Raw genomic sequence first — 19,794 nt, 5'->3', positions numbered from 1 at the left:
TAAATGCTTTTTACTGTTTAGTTTATTTAACTTTATTTATTTTACAGGTCCTGCATTCATGGAGACTCTGAGCCTCCACTTACCCAGTCCAGTGGCATCACTTCAGTTGTGTGGGGCTTGTGGACAGACCCTCCGCTGACACGCCATGGTTTTGCTCTTCTTGTGCTGAATAGTGTTTTTTTGTTCTTTTGCACTAGTAACAGTATTATTTTATTATTATTGCTTGTTGTCAATGTTTACATGCTGGAAATTTTTATACTTTTGATACTGAATGCACACATGTTCTTTTGCACTGTTAACTTTTCCTAGAGGTATATTGCATTCTGCACCTTGCGCCCTTATTCTTTTTTCCTGTTCTGTTAATAAACATTGTTAAGTTGTTTCAAGCATTTATTTCAAACAAATTAAAAAGTAATGAACAAGGCACTCAAACACTTATTTCAAACAAATTAAAAAGTAATGAACAATGAAGAATGAACTCAAACAACACTTTTGCACATGTTCGTTAAGGCACAGCAAACAGTGACAATCTTATCTAAAGGCATTAGGTTTTCACCCTCACATTTGAGCAGCATGTGCACAGGTACAGTTGAATGTAAAAATCTGAATTTGTCCAGTCAGCGTGGTTCTCCAACATCTCATATGATGGCTTACCTACAACAGAATAAATAGTTTATGAAAAAAATCTATGCAATCAATGGCAAACCCATCACAGAACACATGCAAAATAAAGATAAAGCCTTCCAGGCATGTTCTTGCAATTCCGCACTGTTTAAACTTACTGGTTTAAAAACACACGCGTACAATGTAAACGAACGGAGAGAATGGCGTTTTCTCGCTAGCATTCTGCCAACATGGCGGATAGGGGCGGGGCTCTGTACTATGACGACAACTCCTCATTCTCAATATCTGGTGATTTTAATCATGCCTCACTCTCTGCTACACTGCCAACTTTTCAACAGTTTGTCAGCTGCTCTACCAGAGAAAACAAGACATTGGATTTGTTTTACACAAATATCAAGGATTCATACATTTCCAAATCAAGACCTCCCCTGGGTAAATCAGATCACAACCTTGTTTTTCTCTGTTCAGCATATAAACCCCTTGTCCACAGACTACCTGTCACAAAAAGGACTGTTAGAAAGTGGTCACATGAAGCTGAAGAAGCCTTACAGGGTTGTTTTGATGCAACCGATTGGATTTCTCTTTGTAAGCCACATGGAGAGGACATTAATGCCATGACTGAGTGTGTGACTGACTATATAAACTTCTGTGTGGACAACACCATCCCCACCAGAACAGTGAGATGCTTCCCTAATAACAAACCCTGGATCACCAGTGAGCTAAAGGAACTATTGAACAAGAAAAAAAGAGCCTTTAGGGAGCGAGACAGGGAGTTACTGAGGAGTATACAGAAGCAGCTCAAAGTCAAGATCAGAGAGAGCAAGGACGTGTATAGAAAGAAGCTTGAGAGTAAACTGCAGAGGAACAATATCAGAGATGTGTGGTCAGGGATGAAGAAGATCACAGGCCTCAAGCAGAGGGAGGATCGGATGGATGGAAGTCTGGACAGAGCAAATGAGCTGAACACATTCTTCAACAGGTTCAGTTCAGGAACAAGCTCACCATCATCCCCTCCTGTTCCCAGCCAAAGAGACGTCCCACCCTCCTCTGACCCACAGCTTTCCTGTAACATCTCCACCTCCACCTCAGTCATGGATTCTTCTGCTTCCACTAGTTTGTCTTCAACCCAATCAGGAGATGCTGCTGTCCCCTTTGCCTCCCCCTCCCACTTTTCTGTTTCTAGAAGTCAGGTGAAGAGGCAGTTGGAGAGACTGAACCGGAACAAGGCTGCAGGTCCAGATGGTGTCAGCCCCCGGGTCCTGAAGGCCTGCGCAGAGCAGCTCTGTGGGATTCTGCAACACCTTTTCAACCTTAGCTTGACCCAAGAGAAGGTACCACTGTTGTGGAAGACATCCTGTCTGGTTCCGGTACCAAAGAAAACTCACCCTTCAGACATCAATGACTACAGACCTGTTGCCCTGACATCCCACATCATGAAGGTCCTGGAGAGACTCCTGTTGACCCACCTGTGTAAGCAAACCAGCACATATCAGGACCCCCTGCAGTTTGCTTATCGCCATTGAGTTGGAGTTGAAGACGCTATCATACACCTGCTTCAACAAACCCACTGTCATCTGGACAAAGCAGGCAGCACTGTGAGGATCATGTTCTTTGATTTCTCCAGTGCATTTAACACAATCCAGCCTGATCTGCTTCGTCTGAAACTCCAGAAGACTCAGGTGGAGGCCTCAACAATCACCTGGATTAATGACTACCTGACAAACAGACCACAGTTTGTCAGACTGAAGAATTGTGTGTCTAACCAGGTGATCAGCAGCACAGGAGCACCACAGGGGACTGTACTCTCACCATTCCTTTTCACTCTGTACACTTCAGACTTCCAGTACAAGTCAGACTCCTGTCATCTACAGAAATATTCAGATGACTCTGCAGATGTCGGGTGTATCAGAGATGGACAAGAAGCTGAGTACAGAGAGCTGGTGGACCGCTTTGTGGCATGGTGTGGGAACAATCATCTCATCTTGAATGTTAACAAAACAAAGGAGATGATTTCTAGATTTCAGGAGAAACAGGGTCAGATCAAACCCTGTTTCCATCATGGGAGAAGAAGTGGAGGTGGTTGAGGAATATAAATACCTTGGTGTTCATGTGGACAACAGACTGGACTGGAGACACAACAGTGAAGCCATCTACAAGAAAGGACAGAGCAGACTGTACTTCTTGAGGAAGCTAAGGTCCTTCAAGGTTTACAACAAGATGTTGCAGATATTCTACAAGTCTGTTGTTGAGAGCGTCATTTCCTCTTGCGTCATCTGTTGGGGCAGCAGCATCAGAACCAGGGACCTAAAAAGACTCAACAACCTGATAAGGAAGGCTGGTTCTGTTCTGGGGACGACTGTGGAACCTCTGGAGACAATAATGCAAAGAAGGATTTTGCATAAAATCAAGAGAATTATGGACAACCCTGAACATCCTCTCCATGAGACTGTTATCGGAAAACAGAGTCTTCAGTCAAAGGCTTCTTCAGTTTGGATGCAAAACGGACCGCTACAGGAAATCATTCCTGCCCACAGCCATCAGCATCTATAATAACTCCTTGATTTAATTGAGTTACATCAACATTTAATTTCCCTCTGGGATAAATAAAGTATTTTTGAATTTGAATTTGAATTGAATTTGAATAAAATCTATTTACCATTAGCGGCTGTAATAAGCCATTCGGGGGAAATGACGTCACAATGACGTCATTTCCGCTTGCAGGCCTGGCGGGGAAATCGCGATTCAAAGTGCTTTATGTCCCTCTCGGCACTTCGTCGTTTTTCATAGACCGGAAGGACATGGCAGCCTCCATAGAGCTTGCCCGCTCTATGTAGATACAGACAAGTTATTCTTCACTCAGGAGGATAAGTGAGATTGTTGACAGAGATAATTTTACACCAATGAGGACTAATTTATGAATGAATATGTTGATTTGAGCTAATAAATGATTTAATTTATTACATAGTGTCCCTTTAAGCCGAATGAATGAATGAATGCGTACTGTTGCAAGCTGTTGATGGCTAACCAACAGGACCAACACAGACATTGTGGTGGTTGACAAACTACAGAATAAAGCAGTTGTGATAGTTGTAGCAATACTAAATAACAGCAACATCAAGTGTCAGGGTGCTGGACTTCGGAAGAATCCCACCATGTAATATAATGAGTTTTCTTCTCCTGATATCAGTTCTTTCATCTCTTTATACCAGAAGGGTATCTGATAACTGGCCCATGTTGATGGCTCGAGCTTTGTTCTTGCCAGCTAACTCTTCAGAATCCGCCTTCCTCTCTGTAGGTACGTGGTTTTGGCTGATTTCCTTGCAACCACATCATAGTTGTCAGATTGACATAGTGGTGAGGATGCTGCCCTTAGAACAGAAGACCAGGGGTTCCATACTTCTAGAAACTTTGGAATTAATTATTTTTTTTCTTTTGAAGTCATGTTGGCTTGTTCGTCGCCTAGATTAACAAGGTCAAATATTGGGGGCCCAGGACATACTGATCTGCTGGGTCATGCCAAAGATGTAGGCCTTACTCTCAGCCTCATCCAGGATGCAGGAAGGACACAGATCGCACCTGGGTCACGTACTGTGCTGGGTATCGGCCCATGCCCAGCCGATCTGATTGACAGTGTCACTGGAGACTTAAAGCTCTTCTAGAGTTTTCTACTTGCATCTATAAGATGATGGGATATCCTTGCTCATAAAACTATTTTTGATATAAACCAAGCTGTGCTACCATGAGTTTATTTTTGTATACAACAACTATCTCAGTTCAGTGCAGATATCAATTTGCTCTTCTTTAGCAGTAATGACAACTTGGGGTAATCATTTCTTCTTATTTCTTTTATTCTGAATGGTCAGTGAATGTGCCACAGTTTCATTAAACAGCTGTAATGCTGCAGTACTTTGTCTGCTGCTCATGCTCAGAGACGGGTCTGTCGTACAGCATAAGCAATTCTGGGTTGTTATTAGAGGTGATGCCTTTACTGATCTATATGAAGTACAAATATTCTGGTATTGATATATTTGCTGAGTTTTTCAATACAAAGGCCTTCAGAACACCCACAGTAAAGGGAAAATGATTATGCAACTTTTCATCAATTTTTCAACAATAACAGACTCCATCATTGTAGTGGGCTGCTCTGCTTTATTTTATGCTTGATGTAAATAAAGTTTGACAATAGAATGTTCTTTAAAATGTACGGACCTCTCAATGATATCCTGTTTTCACTGTTTGGTTTCCCCCTGCAGGGTTGGTTCATGGAAACGATGGAGACGCTGGACATTATGGTCGAGGAAGGGATGGAGTCAGAGGGATCAGCCACCATACCAGCCCTTTTAAACACCAGCAGAAATGGCTCCGCCAACTATACCAACATCATCTTTTTCCCATACTACCAACATTCTCTGTATGTAGCTGCCAGCTACATCCTGGCTTACTCCTTCATCTTCCTGTTGTGTATGGTGGGTAACATCCTGGTGTGTCTGATTGTACTGGAGAACCGTTGTATGCGCACAGTTACCAACCTCTTCATCCTCAACCTGGCAATCAGTGACCTACTGGTGGGGATCTTTTGCATCCCTACAACACTGGTGGACAACCTCATCACAGGTAATTGAAAACTTGACAAATATACATGCAATAATGCCATAGTAATTTTGAACTTAAAGCAGTTCTTTGCTTAATTGACCCTTTTGATGTATAGAAAAGGTGAATGAAAATAGAGCTGCTTTTTTGTTTCTTTGTTTTTCATTGATTTTCTATTGAGGATTTTTTGGGGCTGATCTGATTTCAGGGTTCCAAGATGCAGTAAAAAGGGGTATTTAACATAGCCAAACGCCAGCCAATGCAATGCATTAGCCTCATGCCCACTAACACAAACCATCAAGCTGTGTATCTGACAATGAGCTATATGTTCTGTCGTCATCAAAGGATTATATTTTTCTTTCTGTCAGAATTAAAATTGGCAAAGAATAATTTAAAAAAAATAGAGGTGGAACAGAAGCCAGGAATTGGAAAGTACCTGAGAGCCTTGTAGTTGGTACAGACACTGGGGCTGTTGGGATGTCAGCTAACCTCATGATTGGACCAGGTAGGACATCAGCTGGCTTTGGGACTTGATGCCAAGCTGAGCCCTCGTGGGCCGACTTGGAGACATGGAGATGAAATGGACCCTCCTGGACCCCTTCGTAAGGCTTGGAGTGGAGGTTGTTGGCAGATCCAGAAACAAAGGGGCTCTGGCTCTGCCGTGGAAGGCGTGAGCTTCAGCACTGGCTCTGGCGGGGTGTTGACAGACCCCTAGGCAGGAACAGGGACAGGGTTTGGAGGGGTCTGCAGTGCCCCGTTCAGGAATAGGAACAGAGACATCTGCAGACTCTTTGATATTAGCAGTGGCTGTGGATCCGTGGACCTGGACAGGGGACGTGGTAAGAACACTAGCTGTGGCTAGTGTTCTTACCACTAGCCACAGCTAGTGGTAAGACCAGACAGCTGCCAGAGCTGTATGGTTTTATGCTTTAGCTTCAGCCAGGAGTTCCTCTACACCAGAAGACGAAGGAGCCAAGGCCTTGCATGCAGTACACACATCAAGTTGGCCACCACCCTCAGAATCAACCAATGTCCCAAGGGCTTCACAACACTGTGAAATATCTACAAACTTAAACTCCTAAGGTGAGAGTGAAGCTACTGGAACCATTTAAACCAGTTTGTACTGTCACAATTGAGTGTAGTTATAGTCAGAATCAAATGCACTTCACAAAAAGAGGTGGGAGGATGAGGAGCATCAATGGGTTCAGTTCAGATTAACACTTATGCTCATAAGACCTCACACCCTACCTTTCCCCACAGCTTCCCTGTCACAGTTATGGATGTTACCACAGCATCACCAACGTCTCACCATGCATCAGAACGCACTGAGACCTCCTCTGCTTTCCCCTCCAGGCTGTCTGTCTGTCTGGAGACAGTCAGGTTTCTTTACCTGACTGCTCAGGTAAAGAAACAGCTGGAGAGACTGAAACATAATAAGGCTGCAGGTCCAGGTGGTGTCAATTGTAGGGTCCTGAAGGCCTGTTTGGAACAGCTATGTGGGATTCTACAGCAGCTGTTTAACATAAGCCTGAGTCACCCTGAAACCAGGTTCCCCAGGTTGTTGTATGCACACCATACAAGTGAAAACCTTTATGGAAATTTTCCATGTTGCTTATCCTCCTGGTGTTGCTGTAGAAGATGCCATCATCTAACCACATCAGCAAGCCCATGCTCAAATGGACAAAAAAAAAACAGGACGATGAGAATCATGTTCTTGAGTGCTTTTGATACAGTTCAGACTGTTGTGTACTATTATGTAAGAAGTACCAGAAAGTATAGGAAACCACCTGGTCAACCACATTCATCTTTTCATCTTGAATGTAAACAAGAAAAAGAAAATGATTTTCGCTCTCGTTTGGTAGAGCAAATTTTTCACTGAATATCAAAGACTTATCAAAGATTGGTGGGAGTGAAGCAACCCGAACCATCTCTAAACACAGACTAAACTGACAATCCAACAGTAAGTCTGTATCCTAAGGTAGCTTAGGTACTTCATTGTTTGCGGTAAGATGTCTTCTAGTAGTCAGTGTTGTAGAGTGCATTCTGCTTTGGAGCCATCTTTTGGGGCAGCAGCATTAGAGCCAGTGACTCAAAGAAATTGAATGAATTGATGAAGAAGGCTGACTTTGTGATGGAGACTGTTCCAGACCCCCTGAAGCTGATTAAGCAAAGGGCAGTGATGCAAAAAAAAAGCTACTCAACATAAATGCTGAACACCTCCTACAAAGGAGTATGTTCTGTCTAGAGGCTTTTTCACTTTCGAGATCATTCCTGCTCTCAACAATAACTCTACACTGTGACTTTTTTTCAGTGGCTCATAACTCATGAATACTTTTTTGTTTTCACTAAAAACATTTTTGGGAATTATTGGGTTATTCAATTAAATTCGACCCAGCTCTATTTGTTAGTGAGAGACAAGAATGACTTCCTCTGCCTGCACATAATATGGTAATTTATACAGTAAAGGGATGCTAGAAGTGCAGAGGGTTACAGGTTATTTCTGCTTTCTGACAGAGATTGGCATTACAATGTAATGAAAGCTCTTAAGCCTCTGAATGCCATCACACTAGTAATGTCTGAAGTCTTCAACTACAGGTATATCCATGATTGCGGCTGTGCAAACCCACAGCAGCTGGGGGTTATTGGTGTCGTTCATGACACAATCCTGCAATTTGTTTTTATTGTATGAAATAAAGAAAGGATAGGTAGGAAGGAAGGAAGGACATTCAGTTGATTATGTTTCTTCCATGTATTTACTGTAAGTGCATTAGTAACTATATTACTATGTGTTTCACATGGGACCAACTGGTATTGATGAATGGAGAACCAAAATCTGTTGAAGAAGTCAAGCTGACTATTTATAAGTGCAATTTGTTTTTCTATGGCGATATGATTAGATATTAAAAGATGCCACTGTGTTGTTGAGATCTTGTTTTTGTGCGTCCAGGTTTTCTCTCTTGGCTATTGTGAAAGCGACCAGTATTGGTTGTTTGCATTACAGTTTTGGTTCTTTGTGGGGAAAAATTTTAAATTTCTTTGATATTTATCCAACATTCAATTTCTTTATTTTAACCTATTTTTGTTTAGCCCATGTCTTGATGTTTTTTTCTGATCTTTGCAGCATGTCACAACAAAGATGGATGCTCTCAAAATATTCATATCCCTGGCAAATTTTGACTTTGTTACTTTTATTCAACCAGCAAGTTTGTTTCTTGATTGGAAATGACACAGGCGTCTCCCAGGAGATAATAAGATGATGTACAAGAGGCATCATTGTGGAAAATATTATTTCTCAGCTTTTATTTACATTTGAACAAAAAGGGGCATGTCCAAAATTAGTCCAAGACAGACTAAGAGAGTGCCACAAACAGCAGAGGAACAGTACTCCATTAGCCTCCTTGGAGGAAAATTGCATAAATGTCAGCCAGTTGTCTTCGTAATCACACCATACTCCACAATGTTAATCCCATCTCCCTGGTTGAAGTTAATGGTTTCTGTGCCATTTGTTCTTCCAGAAACTTCAGACTTGAAATACTTGTGAAAATTAACAGTATACATTTATTCCTATCTCACCCTTTTAAATATGCTTGCTGACAGAGAAAGGCACCGTTCATATGGTTGTAATAACATCCATTAGATTTTAAAACATGTGGAAGACCCACAAACATGTACTTATTGGGATTTTAGTTCAGCTTTTAACAGCTTTCAGCTTGCCTTTATGTTTATTAAGGAAAACAGATGAATATCACTGTGTCAATCCTTGTATAAAAGATGCCTTTTCTTCTCTGTAAGTCATATTTGGAAGGTAAAAATCAACAACACCTGTTCTGACACTAAATCAATCAATACAAGAGACCTCCAGGGTTCTGTGAGCTCTCCAGTGCGTTTGATCATATACTTGGATATAGAAAAGTTAGTCATGTCTTTTTTTTTCTGGTAAAATCCTGAAATATACAATTTGGTGGTACACAGAAGTTTTTACAGGATTTAGAACCGCCAGAGTGGAACTTTAAAATCAGCCAACAGCTGCATGTACAGGAAGGGATTCGGGTTACATTCCTAATATGCTGATTTTGTAAGCTTACAATGAAATAATTTTTGTTTATACAGTGGGTGTGAGTAAGATGCCAGAATGCAATCAGACTGTCAGCTGTTGTAGATAAACGTATTTAGGATCACCACTGAAAGTGGCCTATGTGAACAGATCTGAATGCATCCTTAATCCAACCTCAGTGTGTTCACAGCTATATCTAGCACTGTCCCAGGGTGCATGTTTTTACCAAACAGAGCAAACTGCCAATTCCAAGATAATCAGTTCCAAAAAGTCTATGCAAGCACAAGTTGCTTTAAGGTACTGTATATCCACTTTGCCAAAGTCTGGAGGAGGACCCAAAATGTCAACCTAATCAGAGAGGAAATTTGAATGGTTGGGTACAACTAGGAACCATTAAGGCGCATGTAAGACATGAACTGGAAGCTACTTGAACACAAATGTCTCTCTCTATAGTAAAGATAGTTTTAATTTTCTGATGACAACAGATAAAGCAGTCCAACAGAGTTCTACCTGTCTTAACTTAGATGTGTGCTGATGACCTTGCAGAATGAGCCATTTTAGTCTCTTAAAAGAGTTGCATCGAAATTACTTTTCTAGCTGTTGAAAAGAGTGGGCTAGGTTCATGCTTTTTCAGTGTAGGAATGCTGCTCTTTACTCACAGGTGATGTGGGAGGTTTGCCAGACCCAAGTTCTGCAAGTTCACCCAAAGGTTCTGTCCAAGTCCCTGTCCTCCCAGTCTACCAAAGGGCACCCTCTCTTCTCTCCTCAGAACAGTGATGCAAGTTTCAGAGGACAGTCAACAGTTAGGTTTCCCTTCACTATCGAAGCAAATCTGAAATGTTGAAAAGCCGTAAAAAGAAAAGAAACATAGAGTAAACAGAGTCCTATTTACTGGTTCGAAGTGAATAGGGGTGAATAGTGACGTGAAGTGAGGGGCGGCCGTGGCTCAATGGTTAGAGTTGGTTGTCTGATAACTGGAAGGTTGGCAGATTGATTCCCCCTCTCACCACTCAAAAAGATTGGTGGAACTGACAGCTGGAGGGGTGTCAGTCCACCTCCTTGTCACGGCCGAGGTGCCCTTGAGCAAGGCGCTGTGAACGGCTGCCCACTGCTCCAGGTTGGTATCTGTCTCTGAGTGTGTGTGCAAGTGCATGTGCAAGTGCATGTGCATGTGCATGTGTGTGTCAACAGGTGCCAACCTGGATGGGTTAAAAGCAGAGGAAAAATTCTGTGCGTATGCATGACAATAAATCTAATCTTAAATCTTAATAAACTAGGTTGCGTTTTGTTGCCAGAAGCAGGAAGTATGACCTAACTGAAAACAAACATAAGGGAGTTGGGACACAGAAACAAAAAGTCCTACAGTGGACTTTTACAAGGAGAAAAGGGACAGATTTATTTTTGGGGAAAACTTCAATCCAATTTTTTCATTTCAGTTTATTTATATGATGCCAAATTACAACAAATTATGTCATCTCAAGGCACTTAAATAATATAGTCCAATTCAAGCCAATTGGAGTTCAATTCATTGTAATCATAATTAATTTAAAAATAATCCAATTCATTCATCCATCCATTTTCTATACCCGCTAAATTCGTTGGTCTGGTCGCGGGGGGGGCTGGAGCCTATCCCAGCAGTCATTGTGCCAGACACCCTGGACAGGCTGTCAGTCCATCACAGGGCCACACAGAGACAAATAACCACACACACTCACTCCTAAGGACAATTTTAGAGACACCAATCAACCTAACGTGCATGTTTTGGAACAGTGGGAGGCAGGGCCGGGGTGGGCCATTTTCTCAGTCCGGGAATTTAATTCAAATTCAGGCCATTCTGATATGGAGTGCATTCTCCTTCAGACTGCACCTGATCCTCTGAGGCTACAGAAAATGTTCATTAAGAGTTGTCTATGTTGCTGGAAAACATGACACACTTTATTTATCCTTTCATTCACTGATTAATTCATTTATTTATTTAATTGTGGTTGTGTTAAATGATTTGTATGATTTAGTCTACCACCCTACCACCTTATGGTTTTCTTCTCTATGCCAATATTTTACATCACAAATGTCTATCTTGACTAACTACAGTATCTTCCTCTACCTGGCCCTTCAGTAGTCGTGCCCTCCTTGGGATCATCAGTAGCACTGGAAGTGGTCTGCTGATCTGATGCTAGAAAACAATCGATAACAAAAAAAAAAATATATATTTAATTGTTAGTTGATAACCACAGTGTGCGCCCCTCTATGGAAATGCACGATATGACGGCGAGACGAAATAAGCGTGATAGCACTTGAAACTGTTTGTCAAAATATGGAAAACAGGAATGTCAAGCAAGTGTTCGGTTCGTTTACACACAGCAAGCACAGGACGTAAACATGTCTGCATCTGCATCCGTGTTCAGTCCGAAATGGATAGAAATCAACAAGAAAACAGATTCTTCCTTTCACATCAAAGCGTCGTGCCCGCGCGGTGTCCGGATAAGTGCTCATTGTAACTTGAAAATAGAACAGTCTATTCCCTGCACGGGCGTGAGCGGGCTCAGCTCACATTATAATAAATGGGAGGGGAAGGCTTGAACATGAAACATGATGCTGATTCCCGCGGATAGAACGCGCGTGCAGACTCTCCAGTAATTAAAAAAAGGCAACTAAACACCCCAACGTGCTCGCGCTGCCCCTGCGCACGCGAACCATGTACAATATTTGCACAGCCCTTCTAAATAATTATATTTATTTTAATGCATGTTTGAGATGCATTTAATAACAAATATCAAACAACAAATGTGATCGCCCCTATTTAATATTGCGTTAGTAACCACACGTGCGCGCCTGTGGGAATGCAGGCTACAGTTGATGAGGAGATAAAGCGTGATAAAGCGTTAAGCAATTATTCATCAGAACTGGAATGTAGCCTAAAGAAAGTGTTCGGTTCTTCTTTGAATATAGGAATACACTTCTAAATCATATAAATTGTGAGATTTTACATATTTAACAACAAAAGCTGTCAGATGACAGTTGAGTTGACATTGCAAACGTTCGCCACGTTATAGCCTATTTGATCAAATTCACAACCAGGCCTACTATCCATATCTCTCAGTAACCTACCAGCTTGTCTTGAGAAGATATCTGTCAATTTGGCACATTTGGCTGCCACCTCCTGTCTTTTTTTGAGCTTAGCCCTCTCTGTTCCACCTGGCCACTTTCTACCCTCCATCACTGACGCGCTCTGTGTCGCGCCATTGTTATTTAAAAGAGGAGCCATGGGCCAAACCATCTGAAACATTTGGGAGGAGAGAATTCCCTTACATGGTAGAACCTATTTAATCTGCTGTGATGCTGCAGGCGGCTGCGCTGCAATGGTGAATTTATGCAGACTACAGTTGAATTGATATTAATGCAAGAATAAGATAAGTGACAAAAATTAGTTACAACTATTTTCCCCATGGTCCAAGCAGCCCAGGTCGATGGTTTGGGCCGGGATAGGTCCCGGATAATACCATTGCCAAACCGGCATTGGTGGGAGGAAGCCAGAGTACCTGGAGATAACCCACGCATACATGGGGAGAACATGCAAACTCCACACAGAAAGGCCCCAGCTGGGAGTTGAACCTGGAACCCTCTTGCTGTGAGGCAACAGTGCTAACCACCACACCACCGTGCAGCCCCAATTCATTCATATAGAGCCAATTCAAAAATAATTTTCTAGCTAAGGAAATTGTTTCGATTGCACAGAAACTTGTCTTCAATCCAATCTCCTGTCCTGAGCGTGCCTGAGGCGACTGTGGAGAGAAACGACTCCCTTTTAACAGGAAGAAACCTCTGGCAGAACCAGACTCAGGAAGGGTGGCCATCCGCCTCGACCAGCTGAGGTTTGAGAAGACAGAAAAGAGGGGAAAAAACACTGTAACACCATTCAAAGGATACCTGTTGGAACAGGGAAACACGAGTTAATGACCACAATAATGTCACATGTACATAATATCATTTGAGAAATTAAACGGGGGAAAAAGAGAGTAAAGTGAGGAAAGATGTGACAGATGAGGTCCCCCAGGCCTATAGCAGCTTAACTATGGGATGTTTCAGGATTACCTGAACGATCTCTAACTATAAGCTTTATCAAAAAGGAAAGTTTTAAGCCTGGTCTTAAAAGTGGAAAGGGTGTCTGCTTCCCGGACATTTACTGGCAGCTTATTCCACAAGAGAGGGGCCTGATAACTGAAGGCTCTGCCTTCCATTCTACTTTTAGAAACTCTGGGAACCTCAAGTAAACCTGCAGTTTGGGAACGAAGTGCTCTGTTAGGAAAATATCTTACAATGAGATCTTTAAGATATGATGGAGCTCGGTCATTAAGAGCTTTATATGTAAGGAGAAGAATCTTAAATTCTATTCTGAATTTAACAGGGAGCCAAAGAAGAGAAGCTAAAACTGGAGAAATATGATCTCTCCTACTAGTTCTCATCAGAACTCTGGCTGCAGAATTTTGGATCAACTGAAGGCTTTTCAGAGAATATGTGGGACAGCCCAATAATAAAGAATTACAGTAGTCCAATCCTGAAGTAACAAATGCATGGACTAGTTTTTCTGCATCACTCTGAGACAAGATGTTCCGGATTTTAACAATATTACGAAGATGAAAGAAGGCAGTCCTAGAAACCTGTTTTATATGCGAGTCAAATGATCAATTCTGGTCAAAAATGACTCCAAGGTTCCTCACTGTAGTACGAGAAGCCAAGGAAATACCATCTAGAGTAACTATATAGCTAGACAATTTCTCCCTGAAGCGCTCAGGTCCAAAGATAACGACTTCAGTTTTGTCTGAATTTAGAAGCAGACAGTTCTGAGTCATCCAGGTCTTTATGTCTTTAAGACATGCTTGTAGTCTGACCAACCTATTGGGTTCATTAGAGTATGGCAACCCGACCGAAGCCCGTCGGGCCCGGTCGGAACCCGACGGGCCGGGCCGGACTCGGACAAAAAATTAGAATGTCTTGTCGGACTCGGGTCGGGCTCGAAAGCAAGCAGACATCGTGAAAATTATAAACAGCCAGAGGACAGGTTTCAGTTCATTGCAAACGTCAGTTTTTGTGATAAACATAAATAATTGAATATGCATAAATGAAAATGTTGGTAGGCTATTCGTGCCTCATGCCGTGCAGCATGCATCTGTGTGCATCTGTGGTCTGTGCATGCTCGGTGCGCACGCACGCATATCGAACATTCGAACAACTTTACATTAAACACATGCGATCAGTGCAGCCGGGCTCAGTTGGCTGGAAGCGCTATGGAGGACATTAAAAGAAAAATAGCTTCTGGAGAACTGAAAGTCGTGGAAAATGAGAGGGGGGAATTCACTGTGTGGAAACGCTTTAAGCTATAATGGATTATGGTGGATTATGGTGGATAATGGTGCGCTGTCACCAATGTGTATTTACTGATTAGGGTGCGCCGTCTTGCGTTGGTCACTGGTCTCGGGCTTCCGGCGGGCTCGGAGACAAATATTTTAATTAATCTCGGGCTCGGGTCGGATTTGAGAACTTTTCTGTCGGTTGAGGGCCGGGCTCGGACAGAAAAATCCGGCCCGAGCCAGGCTCTAGGGTTTATCTGGTATTATAGATAAGTACAGCTGAGTATCATCAGCATAGCAAAGGAAATTTATGCAATGCTGTCTAATAATGTTACCTAATAGCATGTATAAAGTGAAAAGAATCGGTCCAAGCACAGAACCCTGAGGAACTCCATGACTTACTCTGGTGTGTGAGGAAGATTCTTCATTTGCAAGAACAAACTGAAATCTTTCAGATAAATATGACTTAAACCAGCCTAATGCAGTTCCTTTAATCCCAAAAACATGTTCAAGTCTCTGTAATAAAATACTGTGATCGACCGCATGAAATGCAGCACTGAGATCCAACAGGACAAGCACAGACACAAGTCCGCTATCAGAAGCTAAGAGGAGATCATTGGTAACTTTCAGCAGTGCTGTTTCAGTGCTATGATGCACTCTGAATCCTGACTGAAACTCTTCAAACAGATTATTTCTGTGTAAGTGATCACAAAGCTGAGCTGCAACTATTTTTTCAAGAACTTTAGACATAAAAGGGAGATTGGATATAGGTCGATAATGAGCTAACACTTCTGAATCAAGAGTAGTTTTTTAAGTAAAGGTTTAATTACAGCAACCTTAAAAGTCTGAGGTACATATCCTGTCAACAAAGACAGATTGATCAAATCCAATATGGAAATATCAATTAATGGGAAAACCTCCTTGAACAGTCTGGTTGGGATTGGGTCTAAAACACAAGTTGATGGTTTAGAAGAGACTATTGCTGTTGTTAGATCAGAGAGATCAACTGGGCAGAAGCCGTCTAAATACAAATCAGGTTCTAAAGATACTTCTAAAGCTGCTGTACTTGATGATACATCACTGATAATAGTGGGAAGGACTCCATCAATCTTCTCTCTGATAGAAACAATTTCATTGATAAAGAAGCTCATGAAATCATCACTGCTGAGAGTTAAAGGAATAACTGGCTCAGCAGAGCTCGGACTCTTTGTCAGCCTGGCCACAGTGCTGAAAAAAACCCTGAGATTATTCTTATTCTCTTATATCAATGATGAATATTAAGCAGTTCTAGCTTTACGAAGGGCTTTCTTATACATTGTTAAACTATCTTTCCAGACTAACTGAGACTCTTCTAAATTAGAGGAATGCCACTGCCTCTCCAGCTTTCTTGCAGTCTGCTTTAAAGCACGCAGCTGTGAATTATACCAAGGAGCCAACCTCTTCTGACTGATTACCTTCCTTTTCAGAGGGGCAACATTGTCCAGTGCTGTACGCATTGAAACTATAGTGCTGTCAACAAGAGAGTCAAGTGTTGCTGGAGTAAAATTTAGGTAGTCGTCCTCTGTCATATCTGCACATGACAGTGAAGAAAAATATGATGGAATTCTTTAAATCTGGCTACAGCATCCTCTGATAGACACCTTCTATATGTAAAATTCTTCTCAGAAACTGTACAGTCAAGTAATGTAAACTCAAAGGTTATCAGAAAATGGTCAGATAAGACAGGGTTATGAGGGAACACTGTTAACTGTTCACTCTCAATGCCATTAGTCAGCACAAGATCTGTTTTAAGCACTGTAGTTCTTGAGGAAGCTAAGGTCCTTCAAGGTTTGCAACAAGATGTTGCAGATCTTCTACAAGTCTGTTGTTGAGAGCGTCATTTCCTCTTGCGTCGTCTGTTGGGGCAGCAGCATCAGAACCAGGGACCTAAAAAGACTCAACAACCTGATAAGGAAGGCTGGTTCTGTTCTGGGGACGACTGTGGAACCTCTGGAGACAATAATGCAAAGAAGGATTTTGCATAAAATCAAGAGAATTATGGACAACCCTGAACATCCTCTCCATGAGACTGTTATCGGAAAACAGAGTCTCTTCAGTCAAAGGCTTCTTCAGTTTGGATGCAAAACGGACCGCTACAGGAAATCTTTCATGCCCACAGCCATCAGCATCTATAATAACTCCTTGATTTAATTGAGTTACTTTAGGGGTGCGCGATCTGACGATATAAAATCGTGACTGGCGAGGAAGAGTGGAGAATCGCAGGCGATCTACCAAATTAGAGAAACCGTATAGATCGCCTTTGCCAATCAGCGCAATGATTTTTTTTTATTATTTTTTTTTTTTATGCTGGTGTATGGTGTGTGTCCCCGTTAAAAGGCACGGATACAGATGTCCAGTTTGTGGTGGATTTATTTGGCTGTGGTTCTTCTGGCATTTACACACAATAAACCCAGGGTGTACAGGCTAATGTTAGGTGAAAACAGCTAAGGGAAAATTACAAGCTGTTCACTGCTGCATCGGGAGGAGAAACGCAACTTTACAGCGACATCGTCTCACGCACAGGTGCGGTACATTCAGGAACATCGGAACGTCTATGGTGCATTCACGAACGTTGGACGTATGAAAACTCACCGTAAAACACAATATAAACTAGAAATGCACTCAGAGAGTGCAGACCTCCGCCAGGTCGCGCCACCTTGTGGCAGGTCGCAAGATTGCAGCACGAACAGGCGAACATCCAGACAGACAACCAACAGACTCGGGCGATCACATAACCTCCTTGGTGGAGGTAATTAATGTATTTAACTGAAAATAACCAAACAACATGGGCTTTCTAACAGGTGGAGTCAAGTCGTCATCAGTGGTTCGTTTTTCTAGTTCCGGTTGCTTCGCTCTCACTGTGTCAGATGTCATTAATTAGATCATTATTTTTCATCTTGAATTGGCTTACAGTTGAATTACAATGTGTTGATTGCCAAATTCTTTCTTTTACTCCTTAGCTCTTCTGTGGTTCAGCATGTCGACTTAACTCCACTGTAATTGGTCTTTCTTTTTTTTTTTTGGATGGAAGATCGTGATAAAAAATCGAAATCGTGATTTTATGCAAAAAAATCGTGATACAACATTTTTTCCATATCGCCCACCCCTAAGTTACATCAACATTTAATTTCCCTCTGGGATAAATAAAGTATTTTTGAATTGAATTGAATTGAATTGAATTGAAGATCAAGGGTGTGATTAAGGCAGTGAGTCGGTCCGTGAACACTCTGAGAAAATCCAATAGAGTCTAATATAGAATTAAAGTTCATATTTAGGCTGTCATTTTCAACATCATTCATGTAGATGTTGAAAATTCAAATTCAATTCAAAGTATTTTTTAATTAATTTGAATTTTCAACATCTACATGAATATTAAAGTCACCCACTACAATGACTTTATCTGTACTCAGCACTAACTGGGATAAAACTCTGAGAATTCAGACAGAAACTCAGAATAAGGGCCAGGTGGACGATACACAACAACAAACACAAGAGGTTTCTGGGATTTCCACTTTGCGTGGGAAAAACTGAGAATCAGAGATTCAAAAGAGCTAAAGCTAATCTTGGGTCTGGGACTGATTAGTAACCCTGATCTGAAGATAGCTGCCACTCCTCCTCCTCTGTCTGTGGTTCGAGGAACGTGAACATTTAAACAGTCAGAGGGAGTTGCTTCATTAATGCTAACATGATCCTCCTGCTGCAGCCAGGTTTCTGTAAGACAAAATATATCAATATGATGATCACAAATCAACTCATTCACTAACAGAGACTTCGAAAGGAGAGATCTGATATTTAGCAAACCACATTTAATAGTTTGATGTTTTTGTTCAGTTAAAGTTTTTGTTTGAATTTTTTCTTGCCCAAGAGGATTTGCTCCTTTTGTGTTAATTGATTGGGTGGGTAGCAGCAGGTGGGAAGCCGCAGAGAAGTGTGTAAGACTACAACTCTGCATCCTGGTCTCAACCCTGGGTTGTCATGTTTTTGGATGACTAATAAATTTGTCCATATTTCTAGAAATGAGAGCAGCTCCTTCCAAAGTGGGATGGATGCCGTCTCTCCTCATCAGACCAGGTTTTCTCCAGAAAAATTGCCAAAGATAGCCCACGTTGTTTGCCGTACACCATCTAGACAACCAGCAATTGAAGGAGGACATGCGACTAAACATGTTATCACTGGTCAGATTTGGGAGGGGTCCAGAGAAAACTATGGAGTCTGACATTGTTTTGGCAAAATTACACACTGATGCAACATTAATTTTAGTGACCTCCGAGTGTTATTACCGCTGACGTGAATAACTACTTTACTGTATTTACGCTTATCCTTAGCCAGCAGTTTTAAATAGGATTCTACATCGCCCGCTCTGGCCCCTGGAATGCATTTGACTATGGTCGCTGGTGTCTCTAATTCCACATTTCTGACTATAGAGCTGCCAATTACCAGGGTTTTGTCCTCAGCGGGTGTGTCGCTGAGTGGGGAAAATCTGTTTGAAGAGTGGACAGGTCGATGGTGAACCACAGGCTTGCTGACTCCTTCCTGACAGTCACCCAGCCAACCTGGGGGCCCGGCTGCTTGGCTGCTCTGTTTCTGCTCGGGGGCGGCTAATGGTGCTAGCTACGCTAGGTGGCTCCGCCCTGGCTAAATGGACATTTTTCTGCTCTTTGCCTGCCCCTACAGTTGTGGCACGTAACACCACTGTCATGAGAACAAATCTCCATGCAAGCCCTGAAAATGTACAAAATGTACAACCACACACATGAATCTGTTGTGAGGCAACCATAAAGCAAAACAGTAGGGCTAGAAACCTAATTTGTTAAGTGCTGGATCTCATTCCCTGGGGAAACGTTTCAGGCCCAAGAATTTGCATAATATAAGTCAGTGTACTTCAAATGAGTCAGAAGCTCATAGTTTTAAGCTTCACAAACTTCTCTAGTATTGCTTTAAAACAGAAAATTAAAAAAATCTTCTGACCAAAACTTATCAGCTTAGAATGGTGCGCATCAAAACAGATGCCTTGATTATTTTCTTTTGTTACCCCCCCCCCAATACTGGGAGTGGCTAGATGCATGACAGTGATCTATGACTTGCCTCCCTGCATAACTTCTTGACACATCTCTATTTTTCCAGAGAAGCAGCTCCTGT

At 42.0% G+C, this 19,794-nt stretch overlaps 1 protein-coding gene across 1 annotated transcript in view; it reads left to right on the top strand.

The window, feature by feature from the left end:
* The first annotated feature begins 4,895 nt into the window (after positions 1 to 4,895).
* Positions 4,896 to 19,794, top strand: part of npffr1l2 (neuropeptide FF receptor 1 like 2) — a 54,440-nt gene continuing 39,541 nt past the window's right edge. Inside the window, exon 1 of the mRNA XM_075468312.1 lies at positions 4,896 to 5,238. Coding sequence (XP_075324427.1) covers positions 4,896 to 5,238 — 343 coding nt within the window. The remainder of the gene's footprint in view (positions 5,239 to 19,794) is intronic.

Source organism: Odontesthes bonariensis, chromosome 6, assembly GCF_027942865.1.
Source record: "Odontesthes bonariensis isolate fOdoBon6 chromosome 6, fOdoBon6.hap1, whole genome shotgun sequence".
Classification (NCBI taxonomy): domain Eukaryota; kingdom Metazoa; phylum Chordata; class Actinopteri; order Atheriniformes; family Atherinopsidae; genus Odontesthes; species Odontesthes bonariensis.
Note: the sequence above shows the minus strand (reverse complement) of the source record. Positions and strands in the feature narration are given on the sequence as shown.